This window comes from Rattus rattus, chromosome 1, assembly GCF_011064425.1.
Source record: "Rattus rattus isolate New Zealand chromosome 1, Rrattus_CSIRO_v1, whole genome shotgun sequence".
Classification (NCBI taxonomy): Eukaryota; Metazoa; Chordata; class Mammalia; order Rodentia; family Muridae; genus Rattus; species Rattus rattus.
The window spans coordinates 50,122,918-50,136,669 of record NC_046154.1 but is presented as its reverse complement, the minus strand read 5'-3'; the positions used below and the strand labels follow the sequence as shown (position 1 = coordinate 50,136,669).

The 13,752-nt window shown below is 44.4% G+C and overlaps 1 protein-coding gene across 6 annotated transcripts in view; it reads left to right on the top strand.

Moving 5' to 3' along the window:
• The window catches only part of Dab1 (DAB adaptor protein 1), a 377,234-nt gene that overhangs the window by 104,993 nt on the left and 258,489 nt on the right, over positions 1 to 13,752 (top strand). For all 6 annotated transcript variants that reach the window (XM_032901296.1, XM_032901266.1, XM_032901248.1 and 3 more), the window contains exon 2: positions 12,841 to 13,042. In XM_032901296.1, coding sequence (XP_032757187.1) covers positions 12,976 to 13,042 — 67 coding nt within the window. In that variant the 5' untranslated portion in view covers positions 12,841 to 12,975. The remainder of the gene's footprint in view (positions 1 to 12,840; positions 13,043 to 13,752) is intronic.

The window sequence follows — 13,752 nt, the reverse complement described above, 5'->3', positions numbered from 1 at the left end:
CGAATCTTAGAGACTGGCATGTGTGGGCCATCTCAGTCTCATTGTCTGCCTGTCTGTTCACCCTTAAGTCTGTGATTTCCAGCTTCATTTTTTTTGTTTCTTTTTACTGGGTTGCCTTTGTTCTATCACCAAACGTCGAAGCTCCATTTAAAGCAGCCATTTCTCCTAGTTCTGGACAACCTCTGCCAGGCTTGGCAAAACTAAACTGCTCTATTCCTGGGATTCTACACTGCCCTTTGAGGTGTCCCTTAAGCACAGCTCGCTCTTACATAAGCAATCTCTCTATGAAACCTTCTGAGCAATCTTACTATGAGTCTGAGATCCTCACTGAAATAGCAAAGAGGGAGCGGAGTTTAAATCGCTCAGGCGCTATGGCATTGGGTGCCTGTCATGCTCTGAATCTGTGTTCTTCTGAGCACCTATGGTATGGGTTTCATGTGTGCACGAGGAATGAGTTATGGTTGGGGGAAGAGGTCCTGGACTGGAGCCTGGGGGTCAGGTGAAGTTAGGATATCACATCGCATTTCTCCAAACAGAAACAATTTGTTGACACTTGGTTTCTTTATTAATTTTGATGTGTATACATTGACTAACCAGTTTGTATATGGTATAGGAGATAAATATCAGAAAAATTTTCTTTTTTGTTCCAAACACTTATATATGAATAAAATGGGAGGAAGGGCAAATGATACATAATGCATTCCTCTCTCACTCTTCCTCTCTCACGCTGAAGCCAAGTGTGGAATATGCTGCCTTCCGTGTCCACTCAGAAGACATTTTAAAGAAGATTCCAGTTCTCGGTTTCACGGAGGTAGACAGTGAAGCTCGTAGATGTTGGGAGGCAATGTTGGGTCATGTCTCAGAGTTGATGGAAGCATAGTTTGTGATCTCAAGATTCAAGAGGCTCAGTCTGTGGAGCTCATGTGTCCTCTTGGCCAGCCCCAAAGAGCAGCAGCAGTGTAAGCATTTGGGTGACAAAGATTAGCAGATGTGCTAATTGGATGCTGGAGGTAACTCAAAGCCCCATCCCTGGGGCTTAGAGGATATCCCCTGCTGTGGCAGCAAGGCCCTAAGTAACAGTTCATGCTGGAGTCTAGGAACAGCCATGCAGGCAGCTTCTCCTCATGAAGACTGGAGTATGCTTTCCTAGTAGGAGGGCTCTTGGCTGCCTCCTGGGAACTAAAACTAAAATAATCTGTGGTCCCCATAGTTTGGGACTTTGTTTGCTCCCTGAATTGAGTTCCCTAAGCTTCTACTCCTAAAGTGACCTCTGTGCTAATCATGAACTTTCTTTCCACCTATGGAGTGATTCACAGACCCTGCTGGGTCCCTGCTGTGTGGCCTCAGGGCTGCTCCCAATGCTGGTCTTGTGGAGAGAGTGAGCATCAGCGAGCTGAGCCTCTTGAAGGAGAGCATATGGCTGTCTTTTCCTGTATTCATTTGGGCAGATTTTCTTGCTTGGCTTCAGAATGAAGGATCAAACCCAGGTGTGGGTAGCTGGGACTGGACTTAGGTAAAGGGAGTGTAGGAAGCAGGGTGGCATTAACATTAGCATGTGACTTCTTCTGGTCAAAACAAACTGACAAGTTTCAGAATTTGAGGCTGGACATCTGTGGAGGCCATCAGTCTCTCTATCACTGTTTGCCCTCTGGTGCCAACAACTGATAGTCATTCTATATGCAAAAATACATCCTTGGCCTCTCAGTGTCTGCATGGTCTTATCAATCTGAAACATCATATTTCCTCTAAACCTCATGAGCTCAAAAATCTGCATTTCATCCTCTAACTCATTTCCATCATTTCCCAGAAATTAGAGCATGAACCCTTTGGAGGGACATTTTTTTGCCTCTTACCAGCACTTCGCTCTCTGTGATGAATATTTTAGATGGAGCTCATCATGTCTGCCAATAGCCTTCTGTGGTCATTTCGGTTTTCAGTGACCCAGTCAAGTTTCAGGGCCTTAAGTAACATACACCGTGGTTGCACTTCTTGATCTGTGAGAAAGAGGAGTCATACAGGCCCTGAGGCTTATGGGAACTCTCTTCACCGTCATTCTCATCTCTGAAGTCTGCTACCAGTTAGAATCACCTACAGAATCTTTTCTCCAGTGCCTGGGATGTACCCACACGAACCCATCAAATGAGAGTACCAGAGTGACCTTCAGCATGAACCGACATGTACTGCTTATAATGATCATGGGAGCTGTCATGTGTACCGTCTCCTGAGAAACAATCCCTTGTGCACAGGAGAAGCAGGTCTGTGGTAAGAGGAGGAGTCCCCTTGCAAGAGTGTTTGAGGTGAAGCGCTTTTGGACTTTGACCCGTGAATCAGAGAGGAGCTTTTCTGGGAGCACAAACAGCCTTCAGTGTTGCTCAGTTGCTTGGGAGTTGCCAAGAGTGATTGTGTTTTTGTTTCTGTGAGATGGCTCAAATAAATACTCTCACAAATCAGGAAACAACAGAAACACGACTCCCTTTGTCCGGGCGTCCATCCTCATTTCCGTTTTCAGGAAAACACAGCCCCACGGTTAGCATTGCTGCCTATGTTTTTTTGTCAGGGAGATAATTGTGGAAATTGGGCTGCTTCCCGTAAAGTGCAACTCCTTTTGTGGAGAAAAATTGAGGCATCCATGTATCCCATTTTATAGTAATTGAGATTGGACTAGCAGACCATTAGCAGAGCAAAGAAGATGATAGCCTTTTTTTTGGGTTTTTTGGTTTTAGTTTTTTTGTTTTTTGTTTTTTAAAGAAAGGTGGTAAAAATTTGATGTTTGAGAAGAGAGGGGAGAAAAATAGGTTGTCAGTGGTGGGAGAGAGCATGCCACCTGTCTCTACTTTCTGTGGGGGTTGGGGATGGCTTCTGTTAGCAGGACCCTTGAGTGGCCAGATGGACAGAACTCTTGTAGAAGAAGTAGTCTAATGATCACTGTGTTCTGGAAGCTGTTGGGATGAGTCTATGCCCAAGGTCAGACTGGAAAGCCAGGTAGCATGGCAGCATCTGTTGCACTCTTCCCTCAGCTCCCTCCGTCCTCCTCCCTCTCTCTCTTTGAAGATAATAAAATGCAGCCTGTGGAAGCGAGAGAAAACAAGGGCCTGATATATTTTAAGTAAATCAGCAGGTCAAAGCTGCCAAATGTAGCATTTGTTTATTTAAAGCCCCTCTTTTCTGAGAGGGACTCATTACATACTTGTCTCTTCTTTCTGTAAGACGCCAGGGGACAGCAGCCATTTTGTGTCAGTCATACACACATTGCAAGGGGACACACATAGAGGAGAGGAGCAAGGTTCAGGGAGGAGGAGCAAATGAACAGTGTATTTGCCTGGGCAGTACAGAGGGGGTCAAAATAAGGAAGAACATGGTGGCTAAACAGACCCATGAGGGCTCCCAGAGAGTTGCTGTGTTGGGGGAGCCAGTGTGGTGCCTTGCTGGGACCTTTGCCCTGAGTGGATGAAGCAGTAGGCACTCCATGTTCCATCTCGCTAAACCTCGTGGCATCTGGAGTCAGCTCTGCAGAGTAGCACTGAGAGGCTGAACATTGAACCTATTTGATTGGCAGACACTGATTAATAGCTCTGCTCTTCCTTTCCTGCATGAAGATTCATTTATCTGGGACTTCTCAGGTAAGGGCCATGGGATAGCAGAAGCCTTTAAACCAAGGAACTCTTCTCATACAGGCATGCCATCCTTCCCCATCCTGGTTGCTGGCCCCCAGAACCTGGGTAGCACTTGAGCTAATACAGTTGTGAGAGAACTGGAACATTCCCTGTTGCTCCCCTCTGGTACCAGCCAGTAGTCACCTTGCAGCTGTAAAGAATGGCCAAAATCTGCACCAGTTCACGTGCTTGCCTGGTTTCCTTGCTATTGCTATAACTGAATTCCCAAGATGTCGGGCGGTTTATAAGAATAGCTCAAGAGGTTGCTCAGTGGTAGAGCACTTGCCTAGCAAACGCAAGGCTCTGGGTTCGGTCCTCAGCTCCGAAAAAAAAAAAGAAAAAAGAAAAAGAAAAAAGAAAAAAAAGAATAGCTCATGTTTCTAATTCTCTGTCCTTATTGACTGTCTGTCTCCTCCTCTAACATATCTCTCTCTGTGTCTATCTCTATGATCTCCATCTCTCTCCGTCAACTAGAGCTTTGCTTCTCAATATGGCTGGCATTCCTAGCTTTTCAGGAATCAGCTGGAGCATGCCTTCTCCCTGTCTTACTCCACGCCGTAGTTATCGACAACATCTACTGATGCCATTTGACCCCAGACTGAGGTAGAGCCCTATCTGCTGTGCATCCCTCTGCCGACTTCCCTCCTGCTGCAGAATGGCTTATCTCTGGTTACCTACCTGGGAACCACTTGAATGGCTTGATGCTGGGATAACTTGTCTTTACCTCTCTCTGAGCCTCTAGAGTAGAGGATTTCAAGAGAACCTGTTTTTAGAAGCCACTTTACCAGTGACTCGGCAACCTTGTTTTTGAGCTTTCTTATGTGCTTCCTGCACAATACACTGGGGTCCTGTGGATGGCGTCATCCAAAGGTGGCCAGGTAGGTTTCTATTCAAAGTGGGGTGGCGTGATGCCTAACTAAGACAATAGACACGTAGCTATATTAAAAGATAGGGAATAAAGGGAGCAGAGAGATTGCTCTGGGTAAGAGCACTTACTGCTCTTCCTGTTGACCTGGGCTTGATTCCTAGTGTCTACATGGCAGTTTATAACCATCTGTAATTCCAACTCCAGAGGATGTGATGCCCTCTATATAGTGCAGATATGTTATACACAGATGATGCCAGTTCCAGGCGCTCTACCACTCTCTTCTAGCCTCCATGGGTACCATACACACATGTGGTGCCCAGACATACACGCAAGTAAATCACTTTTACATGTCTAAAATAATGCAAACTTTAAAAGATGGGAAATAAGACTGAGAAAAGGCAAGAAGGAGAAGTAGGAAGAGGACAGCATCGACCAGAGGGAACAAAAAGGAAGTGGCTCTCAGATTCCATGCTGCTTGGTTCATTTGGCTTCTGAAAACACTGGCCAAGATAAAGAGTTCCCCCATTTCGCAGATGAGGAAATTGAGGCTGAGTGATGAAATAGCACATAAATCCGAAGCTATGTGGGCCGGCATGTAGGAGTCAGTGGTGGAGTCAGGCAGGATATGAATTCAGCCTCCAGACTGCCTGTTAAGTTTAGAGCCTGCTGCTCTGTGCACTGTTGTTATGGAATAAGTGACCAGGGTTTTAGAAGAGCTCCTAGTATTATTGTTAGCAATGGCAAGGTGACTTGAGAGTACACTTAGCCTACCTTCCTGTCTGTCTGTCCATCTGTCTGTCTGTTTCTTTAAGGTTTTTTTTAATTTTGTTATTGTTTTGTTTTGCTTTTCCTTATGTAGAGTTTCAGGTAACCCAGGGTGGCTCAGATTTAGTGGTAGCTTGAGGGTGGCCCTGACTTACGGATCTCGCTGCCTCCATCTTCCAAGTGCTGGGATTATATCTCTGCTCTCACACCTTTTAAAATACCCTCAGTGTTGCAAAGTGAGTTTTCATGGTCCTAAACTATTTAACGAAACTATAGGATCTATTAGTGAAACAAAATGTCCCTAAGCGTGCCGTGCGGCTCTCACAGGAACTCCTTTAATTTGCCGGAACCTGGCTCTGAATGTTTAGCCTTGGGTTTGAGTAGACAAAGGCGTATTCCAGAGTCCCTGGCTTCTGGAGGCTGCAGCCCTTGCAGTGGCTCCTCCTGCCTTCGAGCATGCCTTGTCCCTTTACCAAGCACACTCCTCAGACCTTGCCCTTCTTCCCATTCCTGTCAACCATTGCTGTCCCATCTTACAGGTGTGCAATCTGATAAACTTATACATAGCCTAATTCTAGATTTTTCCCTAGAAAAGTAAAACCAACAGGTATTAGATAGCAAGGTATCATTTCTGGTTTTACATTAGTTTTCAAAGAAGAAATAGGTTTCCCTCATAAACTATTTTAAATGAGTTAGGCCTACCTCCAGTTTGGATGTATAAAAGTTATAGTGCTTTGGGCCAGCAGGATGGTTCAGAGGGGAAGGTGCTTACTCTGCAAGCCTGGAGACCTGAGTTCTGTCCCTGGGAGTTGGAGAGAACTGATTTCATGGAGCTGTCCTCTGACCTCCTCATATGTGCTATGACACACATGTCTGCCCTCATATCTCTCTTCCTCCTTCCCTCCATTCCTCCCTACTTTCTCCCCTCCATTTCTGTCTCTCTCTGTCTCTCTCTCATACACATACACACATAAATAAATAAATAAATAAATAAATAAATAAATAAAGTAAAAACATGAATCATTTCAGCTGGTACTGTGTGCTGAGGTCTGAGCTATGCTGTAGTGTGTGTGTGTGTGTGTGTAAAATGGCAAAAAAGTGAAGAGATATGAGTTCACTTAAGCCTTTTACTTAAGCTGACAATGATAATGTTGTATCTCATGTGATTTGTGATGTTATAGCCACTACATGCATGTACTACATGCATGTACATAGTTTTCTTCTAGATCATTTCAAAGTAATCTAGACATGTCTTGGCCATTCTGAATATTTGATGTATTTCCCCAAGAACAGATATATTCTCTTACTTAACCATAGAAAAGTTGTCACACAATTTAACATTGATACAGTCTTGTTACCTAATATAGTTTTAATTGTCACAAAGACTTCCACTATAGTATGTTCTTTCTCTTCACAACAGAACCCTGCACATACGTCATATCTTTGATGTATTTACTTCATTTCCATCAAAACTCTCTCTAGCCCCTCTTTGTGGTTTATTGTAGTTTTGGAGAGCAGAGCCCCTCACTGCCTCCCAATTTGAGAGGTGTAACCTGAGCAAATACCTGGCCAGGAGACTTAGCAGGGTCTGAGGAGCTGCGTTTTCAGGCTGTGCCTCCCCTGTGTCCTCCGTGTTGGCACTGATCTTCATAATTTAATCGAGATGTTGTTCAACTCCTATTGCATGATTACAGATTTCCCCTTGGAACCCACAGATTAAGCGGGAAGACACTTTAAGACCTGCAGAGTCCTATTCCTCATGAAAAACTCCCAGATCTACATTTGTCTAGGATTAGTATGTGACTTGTTTCTGTTCTGCAAAATGTCGCTGAATAGTCGCAGTGCTCCCTGGGTACTATCATTCTGTGTCAGCTTCCACTCTGTATGAGGCAGCCTCCCAGCTGCCCCCTTTGCTCACCTGTCAGCAGGGTTGGGCATATCCAGCATAGCTCCAGAGATTGGGACCTGAATGGGATGGTGAGGGACTAAAGAAACAGCAAACACACAGAAACACAACAGAACAAGGACCAGCTGGAGTGGGTGCTCGAGTGGCAAAACCTCAGCCTCCTGGAAGCTCAGCAAGTTTCTTACACAGAGTTGAACAGAGGAACAAGGTTATTCAGTACTGCTGGCTATGAAGGTGAGGTGATTGTATTCAAGCTAAGGAGGAGGCAGGGTTTAGGTATACAATGAGACCAGTAGAAACAGTATCTGAAGAAAAACAAATTAGGCTCTAAATATCCAGGTGGTAGGGAAGCTATGTAGGATATTTTTTCACATATTGTCAAGACCTAGTCCCTTGAGCACAGTTTTGTATCTCTCTCAGGCCTAGGTCATGGGGTACTTGATATGATTGTGCCCATGTCAGCGTTAGCAGGACTTAACTCATGTGGTCCTTCTCGCTTCCTACAGGTATGGATTAATGGGTTTCTATTTTACTCAATGACGTATCATTTCCTGTCATCTTGCTGCTTAAATCATTCCATGCGAAGTGGTCCTGGGACCTTTTCTCCTGTAGTTTTACATCAAGCACTTCCTCACATTTGGAAGAAAATGGCATTTGACCTGGTCTTATTCCTGTACACTCCAGCATCAGCTTCTTATGTATAAATGAAGGTAGAGGCCATCCTCCAAGTTGGGGTTATCTCACTCTCCCGGGACTCCTTCTTTCTAGACCTTTTTAGGGATGAAAACACACACAAGCACATGCACACATAAACATGTGTGTGCACACACACAGCTTAGGTTTCATTCCCTGAAACCTCCAATTTCAAATCTGCCGTGTAGTGTTCTTTTCTGCCTTACTCTTTCTATATCCGGGAACGTATCTCCTCCTTTGCTGAGCACCTCGACTCCCAAGACACCAGTGCACTTCCCCCTTGCTCTGTAGAGTGTCAGGAATAGATTCCGATTTCTTTTGCCTGTGGCAATACAGAAAGCAGAAAAACCTTGTAAACAGGCTTGGCGTTCCCCTTTTTGACTTTGGGTGCTTCTTCTGCCCAAGATGGAGTGTTTGCAGTTAAACAACCGATTCCTAAGTGGCTCGGCCTGCCTTTCCTGTCCAGACTTGGCATCACTGGGCTTCTGATTTCTCATGGCACATAAACTGAAGTAATCTGCTTCGTTTTTTTTCCAGTGTCCCCCAGTTCTTGTCTACAAAGAACTACCAGCTGTCACCCTCTGTCATGACACTTCAGCCTGCCACCTGGCCACTGCACCACCCCACCCTCTTTTGTATAGAAATCCTCACTCTTTCCCGGCTTATTTACTCTGGTCCTTTTTTAAACAAAAACAAAAACAAATAAACAAAAAAGCATTCAATTTAGGTCTTGCAACAACAACAGCAAAAGGTACTCTGCTTTGGACATTGAGCTGGCCTTGCTGGGGTGGAGGACACTCGCTCTTACTTTCCAATTCCTCGCACCGTGCGGGAATGTGCAGTTTTTAATTGAGGGATGAAGAAAGCAGAGCTGTGTGCCTGTGCCTTGCTGAACTGGCCCGTTTCATGTGCTTATAGTTTGCACAACACCAAGGAAGGTCTCCTGCAGTGCCAGCCGCGGTGGCAGTGGGTACAGTTTAAAGTGGTACACATCCGGAGTGACGATCCTGAGTAATGTCTTCAGGTTTTCAGGCACTCATTGTCTTCTTCTTTTAAAAGGGAATATGTACCCTTCTTGGCGTGTCATATTATGACTTTTCAGCTGAGGTGCAAGTTTCATAGCATAAGATGAACCGTTTTAAGAGTGTTTTTATTGCACCTATCACATACCATACTTGCAAACCCAGCCTTCATCCCCATCTAATTCCAAAATATTTTCATCACCCCCTAAAATTGACCTTGGGCCCATTGAACAGACTCTTTCACTATCAGCATTGTCCAAACAAGCACTGACTTGCTTGGGGTCAGGGGAATTTACCTGTCTTAACCATTTCCTGGAAATGAAACATACACTACGCAGCTGTCTTTGTCTAACTCCTTTCACTTGGCTGGTGTTGCCAAGGTCCCTCCATGTTACAGCTTGTGTCTCTGCTATGCTCATTTTAACACTGAGTAATGGTCCACGGGACAGAAGGACCACACATGCCTTATTCATTCATCCATGGATGTGCAGTGAGAGGTGAATGACGGAGCAGACTGACTTCTGCTTCATTCTAAGCCATCCATGTATTTGCCGTGTGGCCTTGGATAAGTCCTCACATAGCTGCATTCCAAATTTCTCATTGCTGAAGAAAAATATGACATCTAACTCTTCATGCTGATGAAATGATTGACTAAGAAATGTATGAAAAGTTTATAGCCTCGATAAGCAAGACTCTGGTAGGGGAAAGAGCATATAAATATGCATTGTAGTACGTGTTTTTCCTTGTGTTTGCTCTGTTAGAGTTACCAAAACCTCCCTGCTTTGTTTTCCAAGAAGAGGCCTATCTGTTTCTTCCATTTTGTGGTAGGGCGGGTTTGGCCCCCACACCATCTCTTCCCCAACCTGGGATTTTACATTTCGGAAGCAGTTCACCAGACAGAATGTCTGTAGTGGAATGTTACATAATTCACATTTAGACTTGAAGAGCTCATTATAAAAAACCTGACACACTTCAGAAATATTAAATTACTGCAGATTGTATGGAGCAAAGAAACATTATTGAAGCATTTCAAAATTCCAGACGAGCCTGAATTTAACTGATAGGGTTTCACAGCTTTTACTGGAGAAAATGATTTGAGTTGTCACATGGTTTCTGGCCCTGGAGGGCTTTAATCTCCTTAATTACAAAGAAATGAATTTCCTAAATAATTTGGAGTTACTTCACAGATTTTGCTCAACCTCTGGCTCTTGGAAAATTAAAGGGGATGCACGGCCCTGCTGTGTGCGTTTTCCACTGTAGCTTTCCTATCTAAGTTTCCATTCAGAATGGCTCTGGTGTTTCCCAGCATTACTGATATGGGGAGGCACTTCAGAGATTCACAAGTAATGCTCACAGTGCTCGAATGTATCATATTTTGCCAAACAAGAGACTCTAGGTACTCAGGGGAAATGGAGAGGTGCTAGATGTTGCCTTTTGAAGTCAAAGGAGAGAAAATAGTCCAAATTTCATCCATTTTCATAGAACAGCTTTTGAGAATTTCTGAAATAAACTCATGCCTGTGAACTCCTTTCTATATTTAGGAATTAGGCACCCACTGTATACAACACCTGAAGAATGGGAAGATCTGATATCCTACCACTTCCTGTACTTTGTCCATTCTCAGAAAGCAGACTTAAGCTCTCTGGCCTCTTATTTATCAAGTGATTAGCAAGAGGGTCTGTGAGTACAGGTTTCAGACCTGTGACAGGTGTGCTCCCACCTAGTTCGACAGTGACTCTCTTGTTTGGGCAACATTAGCTCCATCATCCAGGTGAAGAAACTGAGGCAGGGAAAGCTCCGAGGCTTCCGCAGTGTCACATGGCTGACTGGGCAGCTAGCAAAACTCTGGACTTAGCCAAAAAAACAGTATGGCAGAAGTGTTCCACTTTACTAGAGAACTCAGGACGTTTCCCAATTGGACAGTCTTTTTGAAGTGAACCTCAAGCAGTTGGATGGTTCAAGGCAGACCTAACAGAAGCGAAGCGATGGCAAACAGAGGCACAGGAAGGGATGGGAAGATGACCCCCAGTGCCTCGCCCTCCTGCCAGACTTGAGCTCCCTTCCATTTATTGGATAAGTGATTTCCAGTCTCTTCGCCATTGCACATGACAAGCCTTCCTCCTGTTTAAAATAAATACTCATGCATTCACTCACCTGTCTGTTCTACATGTGGTTATGGGATCCTTTCCTCTGTGTGTTTGACAAAAGTGTTGTAGTTTAGGACCCTGTAGAATACGGTAACCCCATGCACTGCTTTAATGAGAGCAAACCAAAGTATGTGCTTGCTCCTTTGTGCCCCAGCACGTCCAGCACTTATGTTGTCTTTGGTTCTGGTTGTACAAGTGTCGTGCGTCTTTCCACAGCACTGATGCTTCTGCTAGGTTTCACTTCTTTGTGGACTAGCAGCAGACTATCAGAATTGCATGGTATTTGTTTACGCATAGTCTATACTAGAGTCTAGTAAACACTTACTGCAATAGAACGATAGATATTAAGACTATGTCAGTATCTGACCAATAACTGTGTTCTGTGGGACGTGTCTTTGGAAAGAAGGTATTGGTATGTATGTAATGCCCCAAAGATGATGAAGAAAGTCTCGTTTTTAATGTGTGGTTTCAGAAAGTCCATTCTACAAAGGCAGTTATCTCTTGTCTTTACCTGTAACCTTAGATCTTCTAATTCAAGTGCTTCCATACAGAGACAGTGTCCTTTGAAAGAAACTAATTAGGTTATTTTTTTAAAAAATCCAACCAGCTATCATTGAATAAGGTGGACATTGCCTCACAATTAAGTTTGAATGCAATTTTCTATGGCTTTCATATTAAGCCTTATAGTTAAGCCATCTTTAATTGTCATGATTAAGAGGGTTAGGTCATTATTCTTTTTGAGCTGCGACTGGCATGTGAGGCCAGTCCTCTTAGATTAGCAGTTCCAATTTTGTAGAATGAGCTAAAAACTGGTTGTACGATTTTAAGAAACATTTCTACTATCTTTTGTTTTTTTCTTAATATCGATAGCAGATAACTAGTGAGATGTTTATTCTCAGTGGATTCTCGGCTACAACTATCAGATAGGGGCTGGGGAAAAACTATTGACAAAGGCAGTATGTTTATTCAATTTAAATGAGATCTAAGGCGACAGTGCATGTGTAGCATTGAGGTCAGCGTATTGAGCGTGTCTAGTAAGTGCATAGTAAATGCTAGCTTTAATCGAAGTGTCTGTTGTTCTAATCATCGTCACTCTCCTTCTAATGGTATCCATTCTTCATAATACCTAGTGTGGTGTAATATATGCTCAGGAAAAGACAGAGTGAACAAAACGTGGGTCTCCCATTCCCGTCTCTTTTCCTCTCTTTCCCCACATTAAATGCTTGTCTGCCCTTACAGCTAAGGGAAAAGCTGACATAAAAATTGGCTTGCTGCAAACTTCCTCAGCCCCATTTGTCACCTTACCCTTGGAGCCCAATTGCATGTCAACTCTATGTCCCCTCTGATGCCTGCCAGTGAGGGACAGACGGCAGGTCACTCCCCTATGATCTGCCTTAGCTGCTCAGGCTCTGATCAAGCTTGGTTGATGGATGGGTGGCCTGTTGTTGGAAATGTCTCCACAGGGCTGGTCAGGAAATATGTCTTTGTGATATTTTCTGGGTGGCATCTAGTGCTTGGCCATCAGGAACATGGGCAACAAAGGGCTGGGTTTTGCTGCTTTTGAAAATCTAAGTTTCTTAGCTTGCTAAACAGCTTTGCAAAGAATGTGCTCATTCTCATTGTGTAAACCCCAGCCATGGCCTCATAAACTCAGACTGAGATGAACAAATTCATTCACAAAGACTGAAATGTTCTTGCTGGTGCATGTTCGCTGGTCATTTCTTCACATTTCTATTCAGCCCTACGAGGACCATGATTCTGACTATTTTCTTGCTTTGATTTGCAGCACTCCGACAGAGTGAATGACATGCGCGGCCTGGGGTGTCCTTTCTGAAGGGAGGAGCCTTTCTCTTGGAGAGGATCCTCGATGAGCCTGGCCAAGGCCCGGGGTCTGTGTGAAGAGGACTAAGGATTAAGTAGGATGTCAACTGAGACAGAACTTCAAGTAGCTGTGAAAACCAGCGCCAAGAAAGACTCCAGGAAGAAAGGTAGGGCTAGCCAAGTGCCCTTCACAAGGCTGCTTTTCTGTGTTAACTCTAGAATGATGGAAAAACAGAGCTATGCAGCAGGTGCCATTTTTATGGTGATTTTGTGCTCATATCTTGATGGCTATTCTTTGCCAGGTACAATCCCAGGTTATTTCTGTAAGACATAGGGCCCTTCTGTCGATGTCATGCAGCCATTTCTCCATCAAAGTCAACTCCTGTTGTTCTCTGTCCCCAACTCTGCTCCCACTGCAGACTCTCTCCCTGTCGCTTTTGTCTTTGGCATACTGCCGTGATTCTCAAACTCTTATCACACCAGGCTCCTGAGGGCTGATTACAGCAGACTGTGGAGTCCATCCCCAGGAAGTGCCCAGTATCTGCAGACTGCACTGCTAATGAGTTCCCAGGCGATGCTGGTCTGGAGGCCACAGTGAAAACCACGGAGCCATCAACAGAAAGCCTGTTCTTGCTCATTGCCTTTCCTTCATGGATCAGTACCCGTTGTCCAGGCTGGGTTTTGGGCAACCTCCTGAGCCTATTCTCAGTTCCCAGTGGAGACGGCTGCTTGTTTGATTTGCTTCAGTTGCATTTTTGCAGTGTCTTACTTTATTTAAAATGGCTTGTGTTTTTATGAGTCATCTGCAGTAGCAACTCTCAGTGCTAAGCCCTGTGCTCCCCGCCCCTCAGGACTATCAGTACAGGGAAAGTACTTA